Source organism: Kogia breviceps, chromosome 4, assembly GCF_026419965.1.
Source record: "Kogia breviceps isolate mKogBre1 chromosome 4, mKogBre1 haplotype 1, whole genome shotgun sequence".
NCBI lineage: Eukaryota > Metazoa > Chordata > Mammalia > Artiodactyla > Physeteridae > Kogia > Kogia breviceps.
In genome coordinates this window covers 40057503-40084822 of record NC_081313.1, presented here as the reverse complement: position 1 = coordinate 40084822, position 27320 = coordinate 40057503, and the positions used below count along the sequence as shown (strand labels likewise).

The window sequence follows — 27320 nt, the reverse complement described above, 5'->3', positions numbered from 1 at the left end:
CATTTTAAAGGACACTCATAGGAATAATAATCCTATCAATCTCATAACTGATCTGGGAATTAAATGGGTTAACATACATAAAGCACTTCATACAAAGGCTGATACTTATTATATGCTCTTTGAATATTATAATATTTACTACTAAGTGACTAAATGTTTCATTAAAGAAGTAGTTGCCAAATACCATGTACATTTTATGAATTCCAGTGTCTGGATCACAAATCAAGACTCCTTTAAGAACTTTTTAAATCGCTGAATTATAGAGTTGCAACCATGTGACGGACTTACAGGAAATGTACAAAAATAAAATGGTAATGACTAAGGGTGGTGGATGGATTCTTCCCTTTTTATTTTCCAAAGTTTATGCAATGTTATAAAATCTCATTCTCTCATAAATGCATTTCTCTTTATATAACAAAACAAACTTTAATAATTACTAAGTAATAGCCAACAGAAACTGATTTTAAAATATTTTTATATACTACTTAGCATGACTGTACAAAATAAATATTTGTATACAAATGGTGGGCTTCTCAAATAGAAGTGGTTTCCAAGGATAAATTGGCATACTGTTCAGAGACTTCTGTCCATAGTAATATCATTATATTACTGCTCTGTTGATTAATGTGCAACATTTGCTTTCAAAATACATCAGTTATCTCTTACCCAGGACACATAACTATGTACAAAGCCCACCTGTTTCCTTATCAATGGTCTACCTTAGTAGTTCTCAAAGTATGGCACCCGGACCAGAAGCATCAGCATCACCTGGGAACTTGTTAGAAATGCACATTGTTAGGTCCACCCCAGACCTTTTGAATCAGAAACACTGGAGATGGAGCCCAGTGACATGTGTTTTAACAAGACTCCAGGTGATTCTAATGTGTGCTCAAGTTTGAGAACCACCGGTATATTTCAACTTCTTTTTACTTTCTTCTTCTCCTCCTGCCCTCATTTTTTTCCCCCTTTCTCTTGATTTTCCATTCTTATGTCAGGCTTACCAACCTTAATGGAGAAGATGAATTTTGGACCAATATCTTCAAAATTGTTCACAATAGAAGGAATATTCCCATCCGAGGAGACTTCATAAAAATTTATGTTGGTAGATCTGTTGGATGATGTTTGTAAAGCCGAATATTTTAGTTATGCTATTGTTCTTGAAGTTTAATATTTCTTTTATCTAAATATCTTCTAGCTTATTTTACAAGTGAAAGAGTTTACATTTAGGTACAAAACATTAAATGAAAACAAATTCTTATTATGGACTTATGATCCAGTATACATTTCTAAGGCTAAAACAAGTTCCTTTCAAAACATATCCCTTAATGATCACTCTCCTGAGATTCTTTGTGTTATATGTTTATCAGTTGTAAAGTTTCTGAAATAAGTACAAATGTATTAAGAATTTGTAGTGAAACTCTTCTCAAGATATTATATCTTGACGGGTGTGTCAAGATATATTGACAGGTGTGTTAATATAGTGGACACTTGGTCCTTATTGATTGGATGAATGGATTTATAAGGCAGAGGATTTTCCACTTGGTATGATGGCTGAAATACCATGATAAGATATCGGGCATTAGCTCCTGCACTACTCATCACTGGATGCCTGTGAAACGGGGTGTACATTTTATTTATTATTCCTTCTCCCTATTCTTCCCTAGTTCCAAACCAGCTCTGACGCTTTGGTCTGAATTGGGGTCGGTCAGTCTGTTTCCACCACTGACCATACAGACCATCTCTAAGGTGGCTGACCCAGGAGTTTTATTAGACGAGGCCTAGAGGCACTGGCCTAATTGGACTTCTTTGCTTGGGGCTGCTGAGTACGGTCTGCAAGTGAAGTGATGACCAGGCCAGAGGGAACCCCACAGGACCACTCAGACTGGAAGGTAACAATACCATTCCGTCTCTTCACTCATTTCTGGGAATCTGAGGATGGATTTCAACTAGGGTAGCTTCATTGAGGGGTGGAGGGTAGATAGCAGGGATGGGAGTCTGAGAAGCAATATTTATTCCCAACAGACAATTTATCCTAACTACAGGATGTTGATTCTATTTTCTAAAAAAAAAAAAAATTGGAGTGGATATTTTCTGAGATAGAGTTTTTTGGTTTCTTTACTGAATATCTTGCCTTTTTCTTTTTTTATGCCTTAGAATTTTTTCCCAAATTCTCAAAAGGAAAATATGCCATAGGAACTTAAATAGATGTAGTATTTGTCAAGGTTATGTCTATGACAGGAAACAATGATTTGTCAGCCTTACATGGAAAATGGAAAAACGGACTAGGCTTTAAAACAGAGAGCCTGACCCCAATAAAAATTAATTACAATAAAAGAAAATAGGGCTTCCCTGGTGGCGCAGCGGTTGAGAATCCGCCTGCGGATGCAGGGGACATGGGTTCATGCCCCGGTCCGGGAAGATACCACATGCCGTGGAGCAGCTGGGCCCGTGAGCCATGGCCGCTGAGCCTGCGCGTCTGGAGCCTGTGCTCCGCAAAGGGAGAGGCCACAGCAGTGAGAGGCCCACGTACCACCAAAAAAAAAAAATAATAAAAAAATAAAATAAAAAAAAAAATAAAAGAAAGTAAAACAGAAAGTCTGGTTGTATGTCCATGAATTTTTCCCTTTGCCTTCCAAAAGATCTTTGTGTGAGCCCCTAAGTATGGCCAGTTTTTAAATTGATTAATATCCTGTTTTTGCATTTTAAAGAGATCCAGTGTTTTTCCATGTTACTTAAGTGTTCCTTCAGTTACTTAAGTACTGATCAATATATTTATATTAGCAGTTAGCTCTACTCAGGTGGATCTTATTTTAGAAGTAATTCTACTGTCATGTATTTCCATCCATCATATTTGCACAAAATAATTGCACACTTATACAGTATCAAAGTGATTCCTAAGGGATATACTCAATAATTGGGTAGGACTTTTTTTCAAAAAAAGTAAACTCGTGTGTGTGTGTGTGTGTGTGTGTGTGTGTGTGTGAGTGCGCGTGTGTGTGTGTGTATGCTACATGTATCCTGGTAGATAAATAAACCCTGTATCTGGAAGGTATTCTGAAAACAATCAAGTTGGTCATCTACAAAATGACCAGATGAGATGCGGATGGATGATTTCACTTTTTGTTGTGTATGTTTCTGTAATGTTTTCATTTTCTATCCATGTACATTTAATATCTTTTTTTTAAAAAAGACTTTAAGAGAAATTATCTGAGAGGTAGGATTAGGAGCCACTTTAGCTTTATTCTTTATAATTCTCCATACTTTTTTTAACTGCATGATATACTTAAAAGAACATGAGAATGTCTGAGAATCCAATTTACCATCACAAAAAATACATAGCTAAGATGTTAGTAAAAGTGGAGTCCCACTTCAATATTGTATTTATTTCATCTTAAAATATCTGAAAAAAATTGGCCATGGTGGGAGAATGGAATTAGAAAAAGGCTCTATTAACAAAAAGCATTTAGGATGAGAAAGAAGCATTAAAGGTAGGGAGAAAAAACATCAGATAATGTGGTGCTATCAATCTCTTTGGCTGCATCTGTTTTCAGTTACTTATTTTAGCAGCTGAGGGCCCTTTGAAATCTACAGTTACTGAATAATTTTTCAGGGATGGATGACTTGGGCTACACTTTGTTTCTGCTTTTGCTGTTTGCAACTCACTCGATAAAGAAGCATTCTTTTCATCTTTGCTCATGTGTCCCTAGCCCTAGACATAATGACATATTTTCCTTTTTGATTTTGCTCAGGGATCTGTTGGATGATCTACATATTCCATGCTTTAGGGGCCGGAGTGATGTTAGAGAAATCTGCGGTCACTGGACACTTTGAAGCGTGGCTCCTTGGGGATACACTGCTGCGTGTTTTCCAGGGGTCACTGATCTGTGCTGCGAAGCTGCCTTAGTGTTTCAGCAGGTAGAGAACTCTGGTTCCCAGGCTTGGAAATGGGTGTCACCTGCAGCCTGTACCTGCATAGCTGTGCCTCAATGTGTCTGTGCCCATGAACCCACTTCCCTTCTTGAAGGTGATCCTATTAGCACCTGTGGTGTCTATATGGTATTCATCTCTCAAGACACATGTCTCTCTGAACAATTCAAGATAACTGGTATCAACTAGTACCATTTTGCCTGGTGCTCTCAGGTTTACTTGCTTTGGGTGGGCAAGAAAATGGAATAACTCATGTCCTTCTGGATGACCTCTTTTGAAAAATGCCTCATTTTCTCCCAGTTGGAAGAAACCCCTAATCTGCTATGTCAGGAATTTTCCACCCAGAAACTAATTTTCCGTAACTGGATTCAGTATTTGTGTTTGGGGCTTCAACGTCCAGGAGTGGGGACATTGCTTGAGATCTCATGTGGACAGTAGGACACAGGCGTGGAGAAGGAAGTGGCAACTCCTCGGGGCCCTGCGAGTTCTGCTTTGAGAGCTCGTCCGAGGGCCTGCGGGGGAGTTTCCCTTGGCATGTGACAGAGGATTATTCCTTTGTCTTTCTGGTGTTGCTCTTAGTCAGTAAACCTAAAGAGTCCCTCAAGATTCCCCTAGGGACCAGTTTGTCCCTGGACTCCTGTTCTAGTTGACAAGGAGGAAATATTTTAATTCAAATTCCCCAGTTAAGAATGAGCATACAGAGGACTTGTTCAGTCATGAACCAAATATGTTATGACCCGGAGTGATGTCCATGGTCACAGGCTGCCCGCTGTTTCACCTACCTTGTTATGTGAATTTCGGCATCATACAGCAGAGAGAGTTTGAAGTGGACTGAATTATCTGCCTGGTTTTCCTCGTAGCTTTCACTATTGAAAGGAACATGAGGAAATTACTGAAAGAGAAATATTAGAAAAGCCACCCATCATTAATTCATGACTTCATCATGTTTTACCTTAAGGCTTGGAAACTGACAGAGGCCTGATTCTGAAGGTTTTGAAGATTGAAATCGAAGTTAATAGTGAAAGTCACCTATACACAAAATGAAAATTCATCAATCTATGACGCTTTGTGCTCCGGGACCAACATGAAAAAAAAAAAGTGTCCCATAAAAGTAAACTCACTCCCATTTGATTCTGAATTTTATAAACCTTAAGCTTTATAATTTGTAGAATATCTATGTATTTGTCCACCTTGCCTTACTTTCAGAATAGAACTGAATTCACCTGACATATACATACAGTACATCACAGGCACTTACACTTATCTGAATTTGAAGGCTTTGTGCTGATGTAAAATTTGCTTACCAGGGGTTAAAAATGATATCTATGACTCTGTAAAGCACTTTGACCAGTGTTGGTCAATGTGTTTAGAAATAAAGAACTTTCTATATCATATGTACCTTTGGGAATGAACTGCACAGGGGAAAATCCCACTTTTATTAATAACTTAAAGAAAACATGCAGATACTTAAAAACTTCCTCTAAATATGCAGGCAACATTGATAGTCAAATGGATAAAGAAGATGTGGTACATATATACAATGGACTATTACTCAGCCATAAAAAGGAACAAAATTGGGTCATTTGTAGAGATGTGGATGGACACAGAGACTGTCATACAGAGTGAAGTAAGTCAGAAAGAAAAACAAATATCATATATTAACGCATATATGTGGAACCTAGAAAGGTGGTACAGATGAACCGGTTTGCAGGGCAGAAATTGAGACACAGATATAGAGAACAAACGTATGGATGCCAAGGGGGGAAAGCAGCGGGGCGCTGGTGGTGGTGGTGGGATGAATTGGGAGATTGGGATTGACATATATACAATGATGTGTATAAAATAGGTAACATTTAATAAGAACCTGCTGTATAAAAACAAATTAAATTTAAAAAAAACACATGCAGGCAGTTATTTTGTGGTGCCTATCAAATGATGATACCTAGTAAAGATGGTTCGTTGGTTAACACCAATGGTAAGGAGGGGCCAGCATGGATTTAAGGATAAAATGCAAGGTGTACCTGTTGTTCCCTTTTTAAAGCAGGGTAGCCCACATTGCAGGTAACAGACTTCTGAGATGAAGCAATCTGGCATGTCACTTCTGTCCCATCAACCTGAATGAGACCAAGGAAACAATGATCAATTAGTATGCAATGTGTGTATGTGTGCATGCACGCACACATACGTGCTGAAGGATGTATAAACCACGTGGAAATTCTAGCAGTAAGGTTGGTTCACACCAAGACTTGAAAACCTTGTATGAATTGTCCAAGTGGCTAACATACTATTTTTTATTGCTAAGCAGGACACCCAACAAGACAAAGGAGAGGTCAAATACTGGAATTTTACCCAGAAATAAATCATATTTCTTATATTTCAGAAGCACAAAATAACTTTAATCCACTATTTAGAAATGCTGTCTTTAATACATACTTTTCTCTCAGTATATTTCAAAGTTGTAGTTTCAAGAGAAAGACAAATAAAATAGTTTTTGTTTATATCTTAAATAATTTAAAGAATCATTTTAGTTTTCCTTAGGTTTTTTTCTCTTTAAAATAAGAAGTCATTTGGCACAAGAAATTTAAACACTGAAGTCAGAATAGAACAGAATAAATATATTCTGAAGTCAGAATAGGTTTAGAACACTAAATCTATTAAGTTCACATTGACTTTAAACTGGATGAAACCATTTTTTAATCCTTTCATCAAGTAGTGAATTTGGAAAATCTCAGCTTTTTTCTTCTCTCCTTTTCACTGCTTGGTGGCAGAGGAGGGACCAGAGGGACATTCATGGGCAAGTGTGTTCCTGGAATAGCGATCAACTCAACATGATTAACTGACCTCATTGGAATGCAGCATCTTGGCATCAGCAAGACCTGTGGTTACTAAGCTCTGGCTGAGCTGTGGGACTCTAATTTCTCAGAGCAAGTGCAGCTCTCAGCATCTGTGTGGCACCGAGGAAGTCTCATCACACAGATGGCTTGAGGAGAGTTTATGGTAGAGTCTGGCTACTAGAGTCTGCCGAGTGTCGGGGCAAAGGAAAACTGACCCAAGCTGTGAAGCAGAATTGGTCTAGATACACAGCCACGCTATGTTCTCAAGTGGTTTAACTAGCTGGGAGCCACAAGTCAGGATTGATCATGCTCGGGGTGAAGGTGTTTCTTCAGAAAACACAGAGGACATGGAGATTTGAGTATATTGACAACAAGTAGGAAACAGATCAGTTAACACAGGGTGCCTTCACATACCGGCATGGACCAGGAAGCAAAAAACAGATTTTCTGAAAAATCAACAACAATCCCACTGTTGTATGCACTTTCCTTTTTGTTTTTCAGTGTTACTGAAAATGTTAACCTTTTGTTTTGGTTGCTGACAATGAAGGGCTGTTGTCTGTTAAAAGTAAAAAGGAGAAAAAGAAAGTCATTACAGTGGTTTTTTTTTTTAAAGCTAGTATTCAAATACTTTTACTCATTAAAAAAAAACTCTTTAGATTTACTGTTTAGAAGACTGAGAAAATTACTTAATAATAAATTATCTTCATAGTAAAATAATATTGACAATGAATAACTAAATGCTACTGGATTTTCTTTTTTGTTGCTTTTAATTACATTGCAGAAAAAAGCACCATCCAAATACAAGTGGTTTTATATTTCTTAGTGTTTTACTTCTACATGGATGAGAGAAATTGAAATTTGTTTTTATTTTTTTTTATTGATGTATAGGTGATGTACAATATTATATTAGTTTCAGGTGTACAACATAGCATGATTCAGTCTTTTCAGAGATTATACTCCATTAAAAGTTATTACAAAATAATGGCTATATTTTGCTGTGCTATACAATATATGCTTATTACTTATCTATTTTATACATGGAAGTTTGTATCGCTTAATCCACTACGTCTGTCTTTCCCCTTCCTCCTTCCCTCTGCCCACTGGTAACCACTAGTTTATTATTTTTAACTGTGAATCTATTTCTGTCTTGCTATATATGTTTATTTTTTAGATTCTCTATATAAGTGATAACATAAAGTATTCGTCTTTCTCTGACTTATTTCATGATGCATGATATGCTCTAGGTCCATCTGTTTATTGCAAATGGCAGAATTTTATCCTTTTTATGGCTGAGTAATATTCCATTGTATATGTAAATGTGTGTGTATGTACATATATATATATGTGTGTGTGTCACATCTTCTTTATCCATTCATCTGTTGATGGACACCTAGGTTGCTTCCATATCTTGGCTGTTGTAAATAATGCTGCTATGAACATTGGGGTGCATCTATCTTTTTGAATTAGTGTTTTTGTTTTCTTTGGATTCATATCCAGGAGTGGAATTGCTAGATCATATGGTAGTTCTATATTTAGTTTTTCGAGAAACCTCCATACTGCTTTCCACAGTGGCTGCACCAATTTACATCCCCACCAACAGTGTACAAGTGTTCCCTTTTCTCCACATCCTCACTAACATTCGTTGTGTTCTTTTTGATGATAGCCATCCTGCTAGGTGTGAGGTGACATCTCACTGTGGTTTTGATTTGCATTTCTCTGATGCTTAGCGATGTTGAGCATGTTTTTATATGCATGTTGGCCATATGTATGTCTTCCTTGGAAAAATGTCTATTCAGGTCTTCTTCCCATTTTTTAATCGGGTTGTTTGGTTTTTTGCGTTGTATGAGTTGTTTATATATTTTGGATATTAACCAAATAAAATATTAAATTTGTAATATTAAAATATTACAAATATTTTCTCCCATTCAGTGGGCTGTCTTTTTGTTTTGTCAATGGTTTCCTTTGCTGTGCATAAGCCCTTAAGTTTAATTAGATCCCATTTATTTATTTTTTCTTTTATTTCTTTTGTCTTAGGAGACAGAGACAGAAAAAATACTGCTATAATTTATGTCAAAGAGTGTTCTGCCTATGTACTCTTCTAGGAGTTTTATGGTTTCAGGTCCTTACTCCATTTTGTGTTTATTTTTGTATATGATGTGAGAAAATGTTCTAATTTTATTCTTTTACATGTAGCTGTCCAGCCTTCTCAGCACCACTTATTGAAGGGATTGTCTTTTCTCCATGGTATATTCTTGCCTGTGTCATAGACTATTTGATCATAAATACATGGGTTTATTTCAGGACTCTCTATTATGTTCCTATATGAATCTATATATGTGTTTTTGTGCCAGTACCATGCTCTTTTAATTACTGTAGCTTTGTAGCTAGCATAGTCTGAAGACACTTTTAACTTTGTTCTTTTTTCTCAAGATTGCTTTGACAATTTGGGGTCTTCTGTGGTTCCATATAAATTTTAGAATTATTTGTTCTAGTTCTGTGAAAAATGTCATGGACATTTTGATAGAGATTACATTCAATCTGTAGTTTGCTTTGGGCAGTATGGACATTTTAACAAAATTAATTCTTCCAATCCAAGAGCACAGGATATCTTTCCATTTCTTTGGATCATTTTCAGATTCCTTCATCAATGTTTTATAGTTTTTAGAGTATAGGTCTTTCACCTCCTTGGTTAAGTTTATTCCTAGATACTTTGAAATTTAGATTTTAAAGGTTTTTAAGAGTTATAGATGTTTCTTTTATAGAAAAAAATCTCCATAAACATTCACCCAAATGAAATAATCTAATGTGTCTTTTATTTCTACAGTTTTCACTGAACTTTAAAGGAAAACTTACTGAGCTGCTGGTAGCTGTTGAACATCTAGAACTAGATCAGAGATGCAAACTCCATCATCACCACAATCTTTATAGAAAGGGATCTACAAAAAAGGAAAAATAATCCCAGAAATTTGCTCTTGACTTAAAAAAGCAAATTGTGGAAGAACACATATAGTATTACTCTATTTACACAGAGTTCAAAACCATGCAGAACTAAACAATGTTTTAGGAATATATACATGTTTAGCAACATCAGAAAGAAAAGCATTGATAAATGCAAAATTCAAGATGATGATTTGCTTTGGGGGAGCAAGATAAAAGTGGATATGATGGGGTGGGGAGTGATACAGAGAATTTCAGAGGTATTGGTACCATTTTATTTTTTTTAAGTGGGTGGTGAGCACAAGGTGTTCACTTTATTGTTATTTATTTCTTCAACAAACATTTATTGAGCACCTGTGGTAGGCCAAACACTGCTCAAGGTGCTGGGAATAGAGCAGGGAACAAGGAAAACAAAAATTCCTGCCTTCATGGAAATTACATGCTGGTAAACTTTACATATAAGTAACTGTATTTCAATTAGAAAATTAACAACTTAAAGGCTATGTCCTAGGTATCCTTCAAACACTAAGGCAGTGACTGTGAAACTTTGTCAGCTAGTCTGAATTCCAAGAAGGGCAAACCACACTTACACTGAAGACCTTGACTGTCTCAGAGTAGGCTTCGAGGGCAGGGTTAGTGCCAGGGTTTTCCAGACTGATGTTCACACACAGATCCAGAGAGCTGACAACATCAGAGGGCTCCTAAACACACACATGCACAGAGTCAGTTGATTAGGGCACGGCAGCTTCAAAACAAGAAAACAACCACAAATGTGTTCATGATTAAGGACACAGTCTACTCTCAATCATGCAGAGTAGCTCTGTTTTGAATTTTCAAGGCTCTTGCTTCTTCACTTCTGTGCTAAGTCTGCTCTTAGCCTCTCCGTTTCTAAGAGACTTAAAAACCTGGGCTCAGTAAAAATTTGAAGCAGTAATTCTTAGTTAAGCTAATCAGTAATCTCATTATTTATAAACAAGTAATTATTAATATTTAGATGAGATGTCCAGTTTTAAATGCTCAGAAGACCCCTCTGTTAGTACCAAGCTCTGGGGCTGTTGGCCATGTTCTTCCAATTCCTATAGCCAAGACTTATGGAGTCCTTAGATGTCCTGACCAAATCTCTGGAAGAACATATTAGGACCTACAAGGGAAAGTGCCCAGGGTTGGCTGTCAGGAATGGACAAGGGGACTCCCTTCCTTAGAACCTAACTTTAGTCTACAAAACCAGATAAAAGTGTTTCCCACACTTCAAACCAAGCTCCCCAACTTATGGCCTAGCTGACTGTTAGTGGCTGAACTGCTATCTGCACATAGAAGATGATGCACGTATCACTGTACAGACATTAAAACCAACACTGTCCAGCTACAAGTATTACATTTCCTCTTTGTCTTTAGTAAAAACAGTGGAGGATTTGCAGTGTTCCAGGAGGCCTGGGCCACTTCTGGTTTTTGAGGTTTCCTGTCTATTGAAAAATGAAAATAATGCCAAAACAGGGTTGCAAATGCCATCTAGCATTCTTCTTCAAGAAAGAACAATGTCTGTACAATGGTAAGCACTAAAAATGAAATCTACATTTTCCTAGAAGTGGTATCTTTATTGTCTCTTAGTTCATTCACAGGCAGGACTTACTCCTATCTTGAGCACTTTTGGAGGGGCCTGACCACGACGATGGCTTCCTGACTACAAGGAAATGTGTCCTCGGCTGGCTGCAAGGTTGGCACATAGGATGGACTTTGGTAATGATAGCAAATGTGGTGTGTTACCTGGAACACCTGTGGTCTTAGCTGACCACAATAACACACACCTCATAAAAAACTTCACAAGTATACATGTCAGAGAACAGAAGATATATCTATATACACACATACATACATACACCACAGCCTGGCTGTCTTCATTCCCCCACAATGGATTACACATTTAATTTGATCCACCACTTAGCACAAGGGTAAGAGAAAATGGAATCTGGCTTTTATTCCTTTAAAGAACCTGTATAATTGGCACATTAACAACAATAAAAAAGTCCAGGCCTTCACAAAGAAGAAACCTTCAACTTGAATATAAATAACTCAACTGATTTTAGTTCATCCGACCATTAACTTTGTTTTTCCAACTCTTATACTTAGCATTTCTTGAGATGTTATCTCCGTACCATCCATCTACATCAGATGGATTTGGGGATGCCGCTTAGACCTGCGCATTCCTTGGACCTTCAAACCCAAATTTCTGGTGGTGGGGTTCCAGAATATCCATTTTATAAAAGTTTCCTTAGCAATTCTTATGCATCTTAAACTCTGAGAACCACATTCTAGGAAAGTTCTTAACTCTTTTTAAAAATAGTTTCCTGAGTAAATTACACTTTCAAAACCATTACATGGTTTCTAGGGGGAAATATTCATGTAATTTATAAAACAGATTTTCTTTTAGTTTTCTCCAGAGAAGCACTTTTCCTACTTGGGAATTTCAAAATCCATGTGAACTGTAGTAATTACGGCATAAGATTATAGCCAAGAATTTTTATCTCATAATCTACCATCCTTCACCTATATCAATTTAATCCAATAATGGAAAGGACAATTAGAATTATCCTATTCAGTCGTTTAAAAATAAATAAAATTTCTCCTCATATGAAAATGTCAAAATAAAATTTACTGTCAACTAAAAGTTCTTCCTGTTAAACATCTAAGAAAGCAGTGTCCTTGATTTCTTTAAGAATCTTATTTTCAGCCCTTTTACTTGCAATCCCAAATAAAATTTAATGCAACTAACTTACACAATAATAGAATGTGACCGTATATATTAGTATAAAGGAAATACACTCCTGTTCGTAGATAAGAAAAGCATCAACTAGAAGAACAAGCATTTCTCTAACTCATAAGCTTCCATTTTAGGCTTTCACCAGTCATTAGTCTTTAAGAAGAAATGAGATGGATGACTCTGAGGCCTCACCTGTATGTGAATGATGTACTCAGAGCAACTCTGTGCTTGATTTACTATCATGGTCTTCTGCAAGCACCTTTCATTACTTTCTTTAAATAATCCCCTGGAGGTTACTCTGGATGAATATTGGTCTGCATCAATTGTGATGTTATATACAATGGCTATAATAAAAGTCATAAAGAAATGTTATTACAAATAAACTTTTAAGGAAAAAGCATCCCTGTTTTATCGTGTCTTATTGGGTAAAGTCTCTGACTTCAAGAAAACAAAAAGCAGTCTTTCTATTGATGGACTATGAACCATGGATGGCCTATGATATTTGTAATTCTAGCTCTGGTATGATGTGTCAATACGTGACTGGATGCAAAGAAATGTGATTCAAAGAAACATGGCTTGATGCAGTGGAAGGAAAAGTAGATTCGCCACCAGGAAATCTACTGAATGAAGTTAGTCAAATTACTTCCTCAAATATCGGTTTCATTGTCCATAAAGTGGTGACATGAAAAGGAAAGGAACTGTTGAGTGCCTACAATTGAACACATTCTTATATGTTATCTTATACAAGTTTTACAATAAACCTGGAACGTGGATATTATCCTATTTTTCAGATTATGAGCAGAATATTATCCTATTTTTCAAAATAATTCACCTCAGTTCATACAGCTAGGGCATGGTCAGAAATAAAGTTTGGGTAATTTTGAAATCAGATCCCATGTTCCTGCTGTTTCTATGCAGTTTTGAGGATTCACTGTTATTTGAGGATTAAGTTAGATACTCTAAGGGGACATGTATAGTGTCTGGCATATTCTAGATGCTTACTTGGGGAAAGGCATGTAACATTGCAGTAACAAGTTTTGAATCAGACAGATGCTTTGAATCCTAATCCCACCATTTACGAGCTTTAGGCAATTTGCTTAACCTCTTTGAACCTCCATTTCCTCATCTATAAAACAGAGATAATAATACTAACCTAGGAAAATGGAAATGAGAAACAAATGTGATAAAAATTGATGTCAGTAGCCAATGTCCAAACTATCAGAACCTTCAATAAAGTCTGCTGGCTACATGTCCAAAACTGAGAGAGAAGATCTGATACTATTAATAGCATCAACTGCCTTATTTGGGATTACTCTGTCTTATTACTTCCAATATTTTAAAGGTTAAATATTACTTCCAAAAGCATTCTATGTGTTACCTTTCAAATATCTATTAGAAGTGATGTATAATTTTTCTTGCTCTGATGACTTAATGAGGTTAACAAAGATAAAATACAAAGGAATCAAGAACTAAAAATAAATGGTGAAAATAAAGCAAAGGAAAAGTTATGCTGGGGAAGTGATTGTAGCTAGGACAAAGTTAGTAGGTGTGGTAATATACTGTTATATTTTTTTCCAACAGCTTGGTAAAAATGATACATAGCCACATAGGCAATATAATAATCCTTTTTATGTTATTAACTTTAAACTGGAGTGTGTGCACCTGATGCAATAAATAATAGAAGCCATGTGCTTTATAAATTCACTTTTCAAAGTCATGGAGATGGGATTCCTGTCTTACATACTATTATTGCCAGGTAATTAAGTGACAAATGATCATGACTGTGTGGACCTAAGGTATTAAGAAGGATTCAAAGGGATAGATACCCCATAGCAGGAGACCCTAGACAGTGAATGGAAGGGAATGAAATTCTCAATGCAGAACGCCCTTTTTGAGTGTGTGGCAACAGAAGAGGTGAAGTACAGTCAAAAATTGGGAGGAAGATACATGAGACAAATCCATGCTTCAGGGCCAGGAGAGGTGACCTACCAGTCATTTCTGCCAACTAATAGGTTTTCCAAATTAATCTTTTATATTTCATGTTTTATTCCCCCAGATTCATTGAAATATCACTGACATATAACATTGTGTAAGTTTAAGGTATACAACATAGCGATTTTATATATTGCAAAATAATTACCACAATAAAGTGAGTTAACATATGCATCACTTCAAAAAGTTACAATTTTTTTGTGTGTGGCGAGAACTTTTAAACTCAGCAACTTTCAAATACACAATACGGTACTGTTAATGAAAATCACCATGCTCTACGTTCCATCTAGCCACTTCATGTTTATACAGGAATGGTTTTTGACTCAACTATCGTGGCTACTGAGATGGACGTGCTACAAGGCAGGTCTGTGAGATGTGCTACTCAAGAGTTGGGTCAGTGTTTGAACACCTGAAAGGAAAAATGCCAGATGACTATGCAAAGCAGGAAATATGGAAAGCGTGCCAAGATGTGAATCTAACTTTTTGTGTTCGTAAGCTACTTACTTCTTGGTATGAATCGTGACAAATAACCTGCCTCTATGTTTTTACCCTTTAAGGTAGTTTATTTGTTCACCACCTAATGAAATAGCTGTAGGAACTACAGCTATTTAGGTTCCTAAATTTTAGAGCCAAAATCTGATGAAGGGGGATTAGGACTCATGAAACAGCAGCAAATGAAAGAAGGTAGTGTTGGATCAAGTGCTAAATCAATGGCTACGTATTGAGGGAACTGAGACAATTGGAGCAGGAGAGATGGAGGGGAGATGCAGTGGTTAGAAAGACGTCAGAGAGCTTGTGGGACCTCAGCCAGGCCCTGGAAGATGACTGGACCCATCCAGGGAGAGACAACAACAGCTTCTGCTGACATCTGCACACAGTCTTCCCTACTCTCTCCTGCTGATAGGACATGCTTCAGACTTTCACTCACTTCTTTGGATTATTTAGAAAATGTAAAACACTGGGCACAAATTATATATTGTTTTATACTTTCTCGTTATTTTATGCTTATTAAATTTTTAAGAATAGGAATATTTGATCCTTGTACTAAACACACTCTATCGAGATCATGGCAAAGCCAACATACGGTGTACTCATTTAATATGGGCTTGAGATCAATGAAATCTGCACGTGCCCATGGTTTTCAGTTAGGAAGGTGTGAGTAAGAGAGACTTAAAGGACAGATTGGGAGAGCTTATGATTATGTCATTGAAATTATGACCTTCAGCAGCAGAATGTTACGTTCTAGAGATGACGGATGAAGGTCTAAACAAACCTTCCACACCGAATTAACCATTCTCAGGCACCTCAAATATGTGGCAGTTCAAATGTCTGCAAGACCCTTATTTCTTTTGGTTTCCAAATCCAAAGTATGGGTTACGTTCAGGACTAAAACTCTATAAGCAAACCAATCTGTTGTATAGATTATTTCAGGTTTACTCACCCACTTGATTGTTTTGCTTAGCAGGTCTAAACTTGGCGCTGAAACAGAGTTTAAGGTTTATCTCAGCGTTCTTGTTGAGCAAAGTGATTTTTTCTGGTGTGAACGAAGCAACTACAGATACATCAGCAATACTCTGTGACCTGAAAGACATAAATGTTAAAAAAAATTATTCTCAGGAAGTTACCCAGAAAAACCAGTCTTAGCAACTTATAGCAATGTGACCACAAAATGGCATTAACCTAGCTTAACTGATCCCCTCAATAAACTGATTTGACTCCATGTGTCTTGACTTTTCAGAAGAATCAAATTCACCTTCAAAGAAAAAAGTTTGGCCACCATGGACTATCTTAAAAGGGAATGTCATAATATAGTAAGTATATAGCCTACCAAGCATGAGGCCAACCAAGATGGCTACATGGTGATGTTCACTGAAAGGTATGATTTCTTACAAAATTGTTTACAAATCATCCATATAATTATGTGTAATCATACCTCGTATTATTTTAATGCTACTTTTAACTGATCTTATTCATTAAATATATTTTCTTTTTTTCAAAGTCTTAAATATTATCCTTGAGTTTTATTTTTTCCACATGAAGGTTTCATTAAAATGATGCACTAAGGGACTTCCCTGGTGGTCCAGCGGTTAAGACTCCACACTTCCACTGCAGGGGGCACGGGTTCGATCCCTGGTTGGGGAACTAAGATCCCACATGCTGCGCATAGCGCAGCCAAAAAAAAACCCAATGCTGCACTAAAAATAATGCATTTCGTCCTTTAAAAGCACAAGTGAGATACTGTAAATAGCTTCATTGAACTCAATGTAATTTACTCAATAGGTAATTTTTTTTTTCTGTTCTTGATGTATTTGGACATTTAAAAAAGCACATTTTTCAGCAGACATGAATGGATAATTGAACTATATTTTCTTGGGGACTCTTGATCAAATTCTCTATTTCTTTTTGATTCCAGTCCTTCAGGAGCCCAATATATTTATTTTTGTCCTTGACTCACATGGCCCTTGAATCCCTTATTGTTCCCCCCTGCTCTTCAACTCCTCCTGAGGTCAACAAGAGGTCAGCTAAACCTAAATAATGGCTTCTTGTTTATGACCAATAATTGTAAAAGATACCTTTTAACCACATGAGAAGTTGCACTTTACTCCTGTGGTCTCAGTGTTCAGTATTTTTAGAGCATTCTCATAAGAATTCTTTTCTGCAAGCTGAGGTAAGGCTATTTGGAAGATAATAATCAGAAATATCCTGAATACCATTTCAAGAGCTTTTTGTCTTTTCAATGTACTTTTTCTGCTCACTATATAGAGAAGAGAAACTTGATTCTAATGTTAAGCAAATATTTTTTTCCTCCCACCAGGAAAAACATATTCCTTCCTCGATGCAAACTATGACATATAAATGTCTTAGAGTCTTATATAACGCATGTGACAGTTCAATAATACTGGCACAGCAATCTGCTCTACTTAGCAGCCCATTTGTTCGTTAGCTAATTTGTGTCTGGCTCTCACTGACTCACCAGAGCTGAATGACCTGTCCAAAGGCACCAACAGACACATCAGTGATGGAATCCCCATTTAAATCTCCATAGCCATCCAGGGATCTCCCAAAGTACTGGAGGTGGCTCCTAAAGGCTCCATCAGACCCCAAGATTTTCTAAAAGAGCAAGTTTGAGATGAAATTATAGTGCATGACAACTGAAACAGAAAAATGGCGGCATCTACATTGCCCCGGTATGTTTTTTTTTTATTTTATACTTTAGAATTATTTATTACAAGAATTAATAATCATACTTTTAAAATTTATTTATTTACTTATTTTTAACATCTTTATTGGAGTATAATTGCTTTCCAATGTTGTGTTATAGTTTGTGCTTTATAACAAAGTGAATCAGCTGTACGTATCCATATATCCCCATATCCCTTCCCTCTTGCGTCTCCCTCCCACCCTCCCTATCCCACCCCTCTAGGTGTTCACAGAGCACGGAGCTCATCTCCCTGTGATATGCAGCCATCTGTTTTACATTTGGTAGTATACATAAGCACATGCCACTCTCTCACTTCATCCCAGCTTACCCTTCCCCCTTCCCATGTCCTCAAGTCCATTCTCTACTTCTGTGTCTTTATTCCTGTCCTGCCCCTAGGTTGTTCAGAACCATTTTTTTTAGATTCCATATATATGTGTTAGCATACGGTATTTGGTATGTTCTTTATATGGCCATTTCCCAGGTTGCTTTATTCTCCATAGAATTCCATTGATTTTTCAATCATATCTTATCTGATCTGATTATCATTCTTGCAGCCACATTTTCGTCAAAGAAATAGCATGAATCTCTCACATAAAATAACAAAGCAGTGAAAGATCAGTGGACTGGGAAGGAGCTGATGCAAGTTTGGGTCCTGATTCTTCTCCTAGCTCATTTCCTTCAGGTGTTTATTCAAAAGCTGCCTTCTCAGTGAGGCTTTCTTGGTCACCCACTCAAATACCTGATATCTCCCAGCCCTGAAAATTTATTCCCTATATTAGTTTTTTTAAAATCCCTTATCATTTATTATTATCTGGATTATTTTATCTTATTTATCTCATTTTTCCCCTGTCTCCTCCACAAGAATGGAAGGTCCACAAAGAGCACAATTTTGTCTGTCCGGTACTTTACAGCATTCCCAGAGACTTATCAGCACTTGACACACAGTAGAGGTTCACCAAGCAACTGATGAATGAGTGAACGAAGTTATAAAACAAGAGGGGTGGATTGGATGGTCTGCATGATACTCTCTAGCTCTAAAGGAAAGATATTCACATGTAAATAATCACCACGAAACTGGATTACCTGGGAATACCTCAGTCGAATGGTGCCCTCATGACCATTGTAGATGTACACAGCTCCAGAGTTCTGATTTTCCAAAGGTGAACCAACGATCACATCATTAAAGCCATCCATATTGATGTCTGAAAGAGCTGCAATCGCTGAACCAAACCGAGCATTTTCAACACCCTCGGGGCCTTCCAGAAATTGGTGCCAATTCAAAATGCCCTTGCAAAGGGGAAAGGGGACAATTAAAGCAAACCTTATGTTAACATATACACACTACTATATATAAAATAGATAACCAACAAGGACCTACTGTATGGCACAGGGAACTCTACTCAATATTTTCTAATAGCCTAAAAGGGAAAAACATCTGAAAAAGAATATATTTATATCTGTTTATATATGTATAACTGAATCACTGTGCTGAACTGAAACTAACATGACATTGTAAATCAACTATACTTCAATTAAAAAAAGAGAAAAACTTACAATTTTTATAATTAAAATTCACAGCAAATGATGCCCAAACCAATTTGCAAATTGTTAAAAATGGATAAGATTTTAAACCTAGAATTCAACATTCTCTATTTATGATGAGACATACAAAAGATTTTTTTAGCAAGTAAGGTCAAAGGCAATCAAACTGCTCATAAACCAAGGTGAAAGGAAGCGATTCTCTTTACTGTGGCTGCACAACCTACATAAAAGTGTCCATTTCTTTGTCTTTTTTTCCCCCTTAATATTAGAATGCTCACTCATCTGTTTCCAAATTTTTTTATTTAAAAATTTTCTGGTAAAAATCTACTAATCTCTTCAATAAAATTAAGGTAGAGACAAAATAAAACAATATCTTAATTTAGTCCTTTATTTAAAAACTACTGAACAACAGTGGCATAATTATAATGGCATAGAAGGTGAAAAATGAGATTGTTACTATCCCATTATAAGAAACACTGAATAATCCTGCCAAAGAAAAGACATTTTCTTGTGAAAGACAGTCGTGCATTTTTTTCCTTCAGATTTTGAAATCAAGAATGGAAATATTTCATGACTTCATAAGAAAGCAATGCTTCTCACCCATGAAACTGGGCCAGTGTTGATTCCTTCTCCTCTATAATAACCTTATGGAAATCAATTTGTTGCTGAGTCTGGTAAAATACTGGAAGATCTTCTCACCTTCAACAATTAATGATAATTCAGACTGACTAGCAAGAAACATTTAAGAAACTGGGGATTTGTTCAATTTCCAAACCAGTAGATATGCTCTTCCCTTATTAAATACTCAAGTGCACATTCTTTATATGCTTTAAAATTGTTTTAACTGCTTCTGATAAAGGGTTAACTCTTACATTAATTTAAATAAATAAGGTAGGACAAAATGTCACAACAGATAAATATAATATTTACTATATTACTATTAGCTTCCATTTTTCCATCCTTTCTGTATCTGGTCATTAATTTTCTACATCAACCTGTGCCCTTAATTTTGGTTTCACTAAGTTCTCTATACTTATGTGCATGGATTTAGAGAGTTCAGTCTGCAAGTTGGAAAAACTGGGCTTTTCCACGTTACAGTATGCTTAGTTTTATGTACAAGAGCTGGAATTTCCAAGACTTGGATATATACCTAAATGTTACACTAAGCAATGGAATTTCCTGACAAACTACTGTAGAAAGCATCCAGGAATATATGGAGGTTTTCTAAAGTGCCTGGTAAAATTTGTACTTACCACTATAAACTATTAACAAGGTAGCTTTGCCCTGTAATTGTTATACCTTTATAACAAAGAAGAATAATTGAATGAGATACTTGGGAAATACACAGATGTTTGTGCGTGTGTGTGTGTATGTATGTATTTCAAAAAACAATGTGCATTTATAATGACTTTATTTGTAAAGAGAATATGTATTCAAAGACCTCGTGGAAAACGGCCGGGCACTATACGTTAAGCTCTAATTTATGCTTGTCAATGTGATTTTTAAAACTATAACTTAATGGTGACATCCTCAAAATGATGAAATATAAACCATACTCTAGGACTTCCCTGGTGGCTCAGCGATTAAGAATCCGCCTGCCAACGCAGGGGCACAGGTTCGATCCCTGGCCCAGGAAGATCCCACATGCCTCGGAGCAACGAAGTCCGTGCACCACAACTACTGAGCCCACATGCTGCAACTACTGAAGCCCACACGCCTAGAGCCCATGCTCTGCAACAAGAGAAGCCACCGCAATGAGAAGCCCGTGCACCGCAACGGAGAGTAGCCCCTGCTCGCCGCAACTAGAGAAAGTCCGTGAGCACCAACCAACGCAGCCAAAAATAAATAAATTTATAAATAAATAAACCATATTCTATATAAAAATTATCATTCAATAATAAATTTTCTTAATTCTGCAAAAATGCAGATTAACTTTTATTTACCAATACTAAAGCACATCAAACGAAGTCAGTTTAATAATTTTTTTTTTTTTTTTACCTTTGTGATAATAAACAGGTAGACTCTTCCTTCCTCTTTCTTTAGGTCATTCATGTACATTGGCGCACCTACCAAGAGCACATCTGTAATGGTGTCTTTGTCCACATCGACTGCACACAACACACTACCAAAATAGGAGCCAATCTGGAGTAATAAAGCATATCAACCTTAGGATTCCTATACTCCTAGTATTACGCTGAACTTCTGTTTACTCATTCAACAAGCAAAAATCGAGCATTCGTTGCCTGTAAGGTGCTAGGTACCTAAAGATGGATAACATAGCCCCTTCTCTCCGATTGTATCACAAACTAACATTTGGTTCTTAGACCTTACGGTGCACAAAAATCACCAAAAAAGTATTTGTAAAATAGAGATTCCTGAGACCCATTTCCAGAGATTCTGATACCATGCCCATGGGGTGATCAAGAAAACAGTCTTTTAAGTAAGCACTCCGGGTGCTTCTGATGCTGGTGGGTAAAAGACCACATTTAAGAAACACTAAGGGCTTCCCTGATGGAGCAGTGGTTGAGGGTCCGCATGCCAATGCATGGGACGCGGGTTCGTGCCCCTGTCCGGGAAGATCCCACATGCCGCGGAGCGGCTGGGCCCGTGAGCCATGGCCGCTGAGCCTGCGCTCCGCAACCGGAGAGGCCACAACAATGAGAGGCCCGCGTACCGCAAAAAAAAAAAAAAAAGAAACACTTAGAAACTTTCTGTGATGTTGTACACAAAGGCAGCAAGGGAAGAGGGAGGTGGAACAAATAATTGTGCTTCCGTGGTAAAATATATTATAATAGAGGCAAGTAACAAATGCTGTGTGATCAGAGTGCACAGGAGTCAGAAAGGCTTAGAAAGATTAAGTATTATTTGAATTGCATCTTAGAAGATGGCAAGGAATTTGCTAGGTGGAGTGGAGCGGGAAAGCACGAGTGATGTAAGTGTCCATGGCATGATCTGGGTCAGTAGAGTAGTTCCCAGATAGATTGGGCTAGAGAACTAGCTGCTGATAAAAGGAAATGAGAGGCTGGGAATCTGAATGATCACCATTCCATCCAGCCAAGGTTCAACGTATGCCAATGTGAATGCCTCTTGAGGATTCAGAAATGAATAAGAAATGATTCCTTCCATAACACTTGCATTACTTTTCTCAAAATAAAAGCACCCTTCTTTAAAATATTAAAGAGGAGGGAAAAGTATGTGACCATAGCTGGTTTGTGGTCAAGGAAGTCAAAGACTCAGATCTTCTTACTCCTGGAAAGTCCATAGAGACAGTGGATCAGATTTAATCTCAGAGAAGGGAAATCTGTGGATAGTCGATTTCTCTGATTTAAGGAAGAAAGTTTTCTGTTGGCTGTTAGAGTTCAGTGATGATCATTTCAAATATGTGCTAAGTCCATGAGTCAAAACTACTTCGCAAGGAAATAGGAATCTATCAGCTGGCCTTTGCTCTAGTGGGCCATGACTGGGGCGGCGTCACAGGTTCTGACTACCAAACCGTCACACATCAGAAGCAAGTGACAGAGAAGGGAGTTGTTTTACTTTTAGAAATGTCAAAGCCACAGGACACCTTGACAAGCCCAGATGTAGCAGCTCAGTCTTTACAATGCTATCCTGCTCCCTTCTTCTCCTTATTTCTCCTCCAGATCCTTGGCTCCTTGTAGGGACTTGCCTACAAAGCACCGGTTAGGTACCTGTCATCATTGGGCTTCAATGACAGCTTCAACCCATGAAAGCTATGTGGCCTTAGAAAGGTAGTTAAACCCTCAGTAACCTGTCAAAAGGGGATGGTAGATCTCAGTACTGTTGTGAAGATTTAAGGAATATTCAAGTAAACACAGATTACAGAGCCAGCTACAGGATAGGCACTCACTAAATGTTAGTTTCCATTTCTACTAACTCCCCACCTGTCCTGTTGCCCCTGAAATTAATTTCATCTTCTTAAACAATGGAATTTACCTGGTCACCTCTGTGAGACTGAATAACTGTGATATTGCCACTCTCATTAACACTGTACAGCACTATCTGGCCGGTATAATTTGCCCGAGGAGCTCCAGCAACAAAGTGGACACTTTTTCCAGTAGAAATTGAAGCCACAGAGTAACCTAGGAGAGAAGGGGTCACAGAGTCGGTACCATTGAATATCTTGGCCAGACAGGCTTGTGACTTTAGCAGAGATGATCAGAGGTCCTCTTCGTTAGCGTGACACACAGTTGCTGGTGCTACTGAGTGCACGTCCTCCTTTTTCTAAGATAACCTGCTTCTGCTCCTTGGCCACCAGCACTGGCCAGTGGAGGCGGGCCATCTCCCTATAAAGCTGGCCCTAGATTCTCGGTTGTCCCCATGAGCCGCTCATGAATCTGACACTCAACCAATACTTCTTGAATGAATAACTAAATGAATTTAAAAGATGGAAATTTGCACGGTGGAAAGAACATAAGCTTTGGAGTCAGACAGTCCCAGGTTCAAATTTTGGATTTGCCACTTAGTAAGTTTTATATCTGCAGGCAAGTAATTAACCTCTTTGGCTCTCCAAGGAAAAAGGAGGATAATAATATTTCCTTCAAAGGCTTAGTTGGAAGGATTAAATGTTACGTAGATAGAACAGCCGACTCAGGAGCTGTCCCATAGTAGGTGCTCGAAATTGGTGGCTGCTTATTACACGAACAAAAAGACCAGGGAACTCCAAATTGATAGAAGACGACCACTTACTGTATTGACTCTTAGGAACTATTTCTATTTTGGAGAAACACAATCATGTCCCAGGGATAACAACTGCTGGAACAGCCAGAAGAGATGAATGAGTCAAATACACAGCGTTTCATTGAGTAGTTACGGGCTAAGGCCTGACTGGCAAAGAGGCAACAGAAATATGTGTAACAAATATAACAGTTAGAGGACAGCTCAAGCACTTGGCTGAACTGACCCTGAGATTCAACAAGACGCTAGTTTAAAGGATGGGATTTAAATTTGCTGAGCCAAATGCTGCTAGGCCTTACCTAAATATGAACTGTGATTTCTGTCTTGCAGAATTTGGTCAAAAGCTTGTTTAGGAAAGATCAAATGTCCATGAGATGTCTGCTGGACAACAGTCCCACTCCAGTCATAAGCTCCTACTGCACCCAGCATCAAAATATCCTAAAATAATTGAAAAATGAAAAGCACTGACATCACCTGTAAAGCATAAGAGTGTAGTGTGTGCCAAACACTGAAACAAATGGTCTAAATTTAAAGAAAAAAAAACTAAGCATGATGAAGTAAAATGTATACAAATTGCTAAAAAGAAAAGAGACAACAGGCCAAAAATGGAAACACTTGTGCCAAGTCCACGTCACCAAACCCAGACTTAATACCGAACCTAATTCAAACGCCACCCCCCCTCCCAGGAATGTGATCTTAACTGGTCAGTTTGGAATTTCCTGGTCAGCACTTAGTGAGGTAATCCACCCGATACAGCCCTTCTGTCCCCTACAGGAAGGTGACCTTGCCTGAACCAATACAACTGTTTCCCCTTCTGCCTGTAAAACGCCTTCCATTTTCTACTGCCCCTTGGAGCTCCTTTCTGTTTGTTAGATGGGATGCTGCCTGATTCATGAATCATTAAATAAAGCTGCTCAGATCTTCAAATTCACCCAGCTGAATTCTGTTTTTTTAACGGACTGTGTGTTGATATATCTCTGAATTGTTTTGATATGTTTTGTGCTGGAAAGAAAGCCTTCCCACGGGCTATGTTACCTTGGGCTTTGTTTAGTACAACACATTTTAAAGATAAATCTGTCCCACAGCACAGGAGGGGCACATAGCTATCTTCAAATTTCCAAGCAAAGGCACGTGTTTGCAAATGCCAAACAATTGTGAGCCTTTAGAAAGGAGTCAGAAGTGAGCCTCCAGCCTCGCATATTCCTAAGAAGAGCTCAGGACACGAGGCATGCTCCAGAAACAGGAAGTGCTGCTGCCAGAGGAGGAGAGGTGGGCGCTGCTACCCCAGACGTGACGTGCTGGCCCTCTTCTGACCTGGTCTATCTTCAACTTCTTTCTCTTTCATCTTTACTCCTTCTCAAATGTTCCTCTAATCCTCTCTATCCTATCCCATCTATTTGAAGATGGCACAGCTACAAAAGGAACCTGAAGCTGTGACACTCGATATGAGAAGAATGACTGACATTGGTCAGCACCAGTGGGGAAGGGCCAAAGAGGACAAGCCACTCAGGACTGACTCAAAACCCAATCTGAATATTCGATTCAGTCATCACAGAAGGTAGGGTTGGTCAGGACGGGACTTCTTATTTTTAAGTTTTTGATCTTAGATCTTAGAAAACATCAAAGATATGATTTGGGGGGGGGTTTGTTAATTTTTTAAAACTTAGTTTATCGAAGTATTTACAATGTTGAATTAATTTCTACTGTACAGCAAAGTGATTTGGTTATACATACATTCTTTTTCATTTTCTTTACCATTATGGTTTATCAAGATATGATTTTGGAATGAAAAAGACAAAGCCATTTTAAAAAATAGCAAACAGGGAAATAATGTGTCCCATTTTGAGAATAAGAGACCATGAAATTTTGTGAATGACTGTCATAAATCCAGGACTCTGAATCTGGGTACAGGAAGGGGCTTCAGGGAGTGTACAAAGCGTCAGGAAATTGTGTGAAAAATTCTCTCTGTGTGGGTTCACTTAGATTTTTTCTGAGGGAAAGACCCATAACTTTAATCTCTAACAATTGGTGATCCAGAAAACGTTAGCACCTTTTATTATAGAGAGAAATAAGGTGATCCTGGTCCTTTATTCTGTCAATCAAATCCTCTGAGTTCATAGTTCCCTGAGCATTTCCCAGTGTCACCTCTTTGCCTCTTTTACTATTATTACTACTGCACTCATATCCTGAGTAGAATTAGAATCAGAAGGCCTGCGAGATGGATGTTTCTAAGAAAGAATGGACTTCCCTGAGCTAAGAAGATGTCCCATCTCACTCTTTTCCTAACTCCTTACTTTTTCAACTATTTTTTTCTGTCTCTGCTCTTAGAAAAAAGATACGCCGGCAACTCAGAATTCAACGACAGTGATGACAAGAGTGTGTGTTTTTAACAAATTTTTCCGGTAGTTAATTGATATCAAGAAAATTCCTGCAGTGATAATGCCTTGAATTAATATAGTGCTTGTTCCCTGGAGCACTCAAAAGCTTTCTTGTATATTATCATTTTTTCCCCATAAAAAAATCCCTGTGAAATAGGGAAGGGAAGGCATTATTAACCTCTGTTTTTCAGATGATGAGCCAGCAGAGCAAAGAAACTAAATGACTGTGACTAGGAGTGAGGACTGCTGATCACTAGATAGCTGTTTCCCCCACTTTAGTATGGGGTTACTGCACCCAGAAGTATTAAGGCAAACGTTATCTGATATACACACATTTTGAGGAGAGTAATCTGCGCTGAATCCCACTTGCGACATTTCCATTTGGAAGTTGTCTCCTCCTTGAACAGTACCTAGGAAACAGTTTCAAAAATCATATCACTGTTATCAGTCTTAAATAAAATTTTCAAACACATGTGCACACACACACACACACACACAGACACACACACACACAAAGTGTTCTGATGTCCACTCAAAAATATAGAGCTGGCAGATTCTGAGAGGGAGGAATCTCTAAGGAAGTGTTCTAACAGATGTAGAAATCCACAATGCTTCTGAGGTAGTGTTTGAAGTTGGCATTAATCTTGATCATACATTAATGTTTTTATTGGCATACTTATGAAATTTCTGGTACCAGAGAACACTCAGCATAGGGGATGAGGTAAGATGAAAACTGACATGATTATCTTTTTAAAATAAATTATCATTACTTGCTAAGAACCTAACTGAATTTTTAGCTTTTAAATATTTGTAGTAATAAATGCACATATATCTCAGATACACTTGGAGGAGCCAGGCAGTTGCTCTGTAGTGAAGACTGTGCTGAGAGATATTTGGATTAGGCTTCAGGAACTAGGATTCAAGACTGAGTAGGAATTTTACCAATTGGGAAGTTGGTCCAAATTCTACATATGTGCTTGCCTCTGACACTAGCACCATAAGACTCAATTAGAACTCATTTTCCATACATGTGGCCAAAGTGGTTACATTTCACT

At 37.7% G+C, this 27320-nt stretch overlaps 1 protein-coding gene across 1 annotated transcript in view; it reads right to left on the bottom strand.

Moving 5' to 3' along the window:
• ITGA2 (integrin subunit alpha 2) overlaps positions 1-27320 on the bottom strand; it is a 106804-nt gene that overhangs the window by 14596 nt on the left and 64888 nt on the right. Inside the window, exons 10-24 of the mRNA XM_059062987.2 lie at positions 26599-26675; positions 24187-24325; positions 23147-23292; positions 21191-21334; positions 18734-18937; positions 17423-17559; positions 15890-16029; positions 12649-12800; positions 10289-10399; positions 9615-9697; positions 7176-7317; positions 5949-6041; positions 4880-4956; positions 4710-4793; positions 1006-1108 (exon numbers count right to left, since the gene is read on the bottom strand). Of these exons, the coding sequence (XP_058918970.1) occupies positions 1006-1108; positions 4710-4793; positions 4880-4956; positions 5949-6041; positions 7176-7317; positions 9615-9697; positions 10289-10399; positions 12649-12800; positions 15890-16029; positions 17423-17559; positions 18734-18937; positions 21191-21334; positions 23147-23292; positions 24187-24325; positions 26599-26675 (1832 nt within the window). The remainder of the gene's footprint in view (positions 1-1005; positions 1109-4709; positions 4794-4879; positions 4957-5948; positions 6042-7175; positions 7318-9614; positions 9698-10288; positions 10400-12648; positions 12801-15889; positions 16030-17422; positions 17560-18733; positions 18938-21190; positions 21335-23146; positions 23293-24186; positions 24326-26598; positions 26676-27320) is intronic.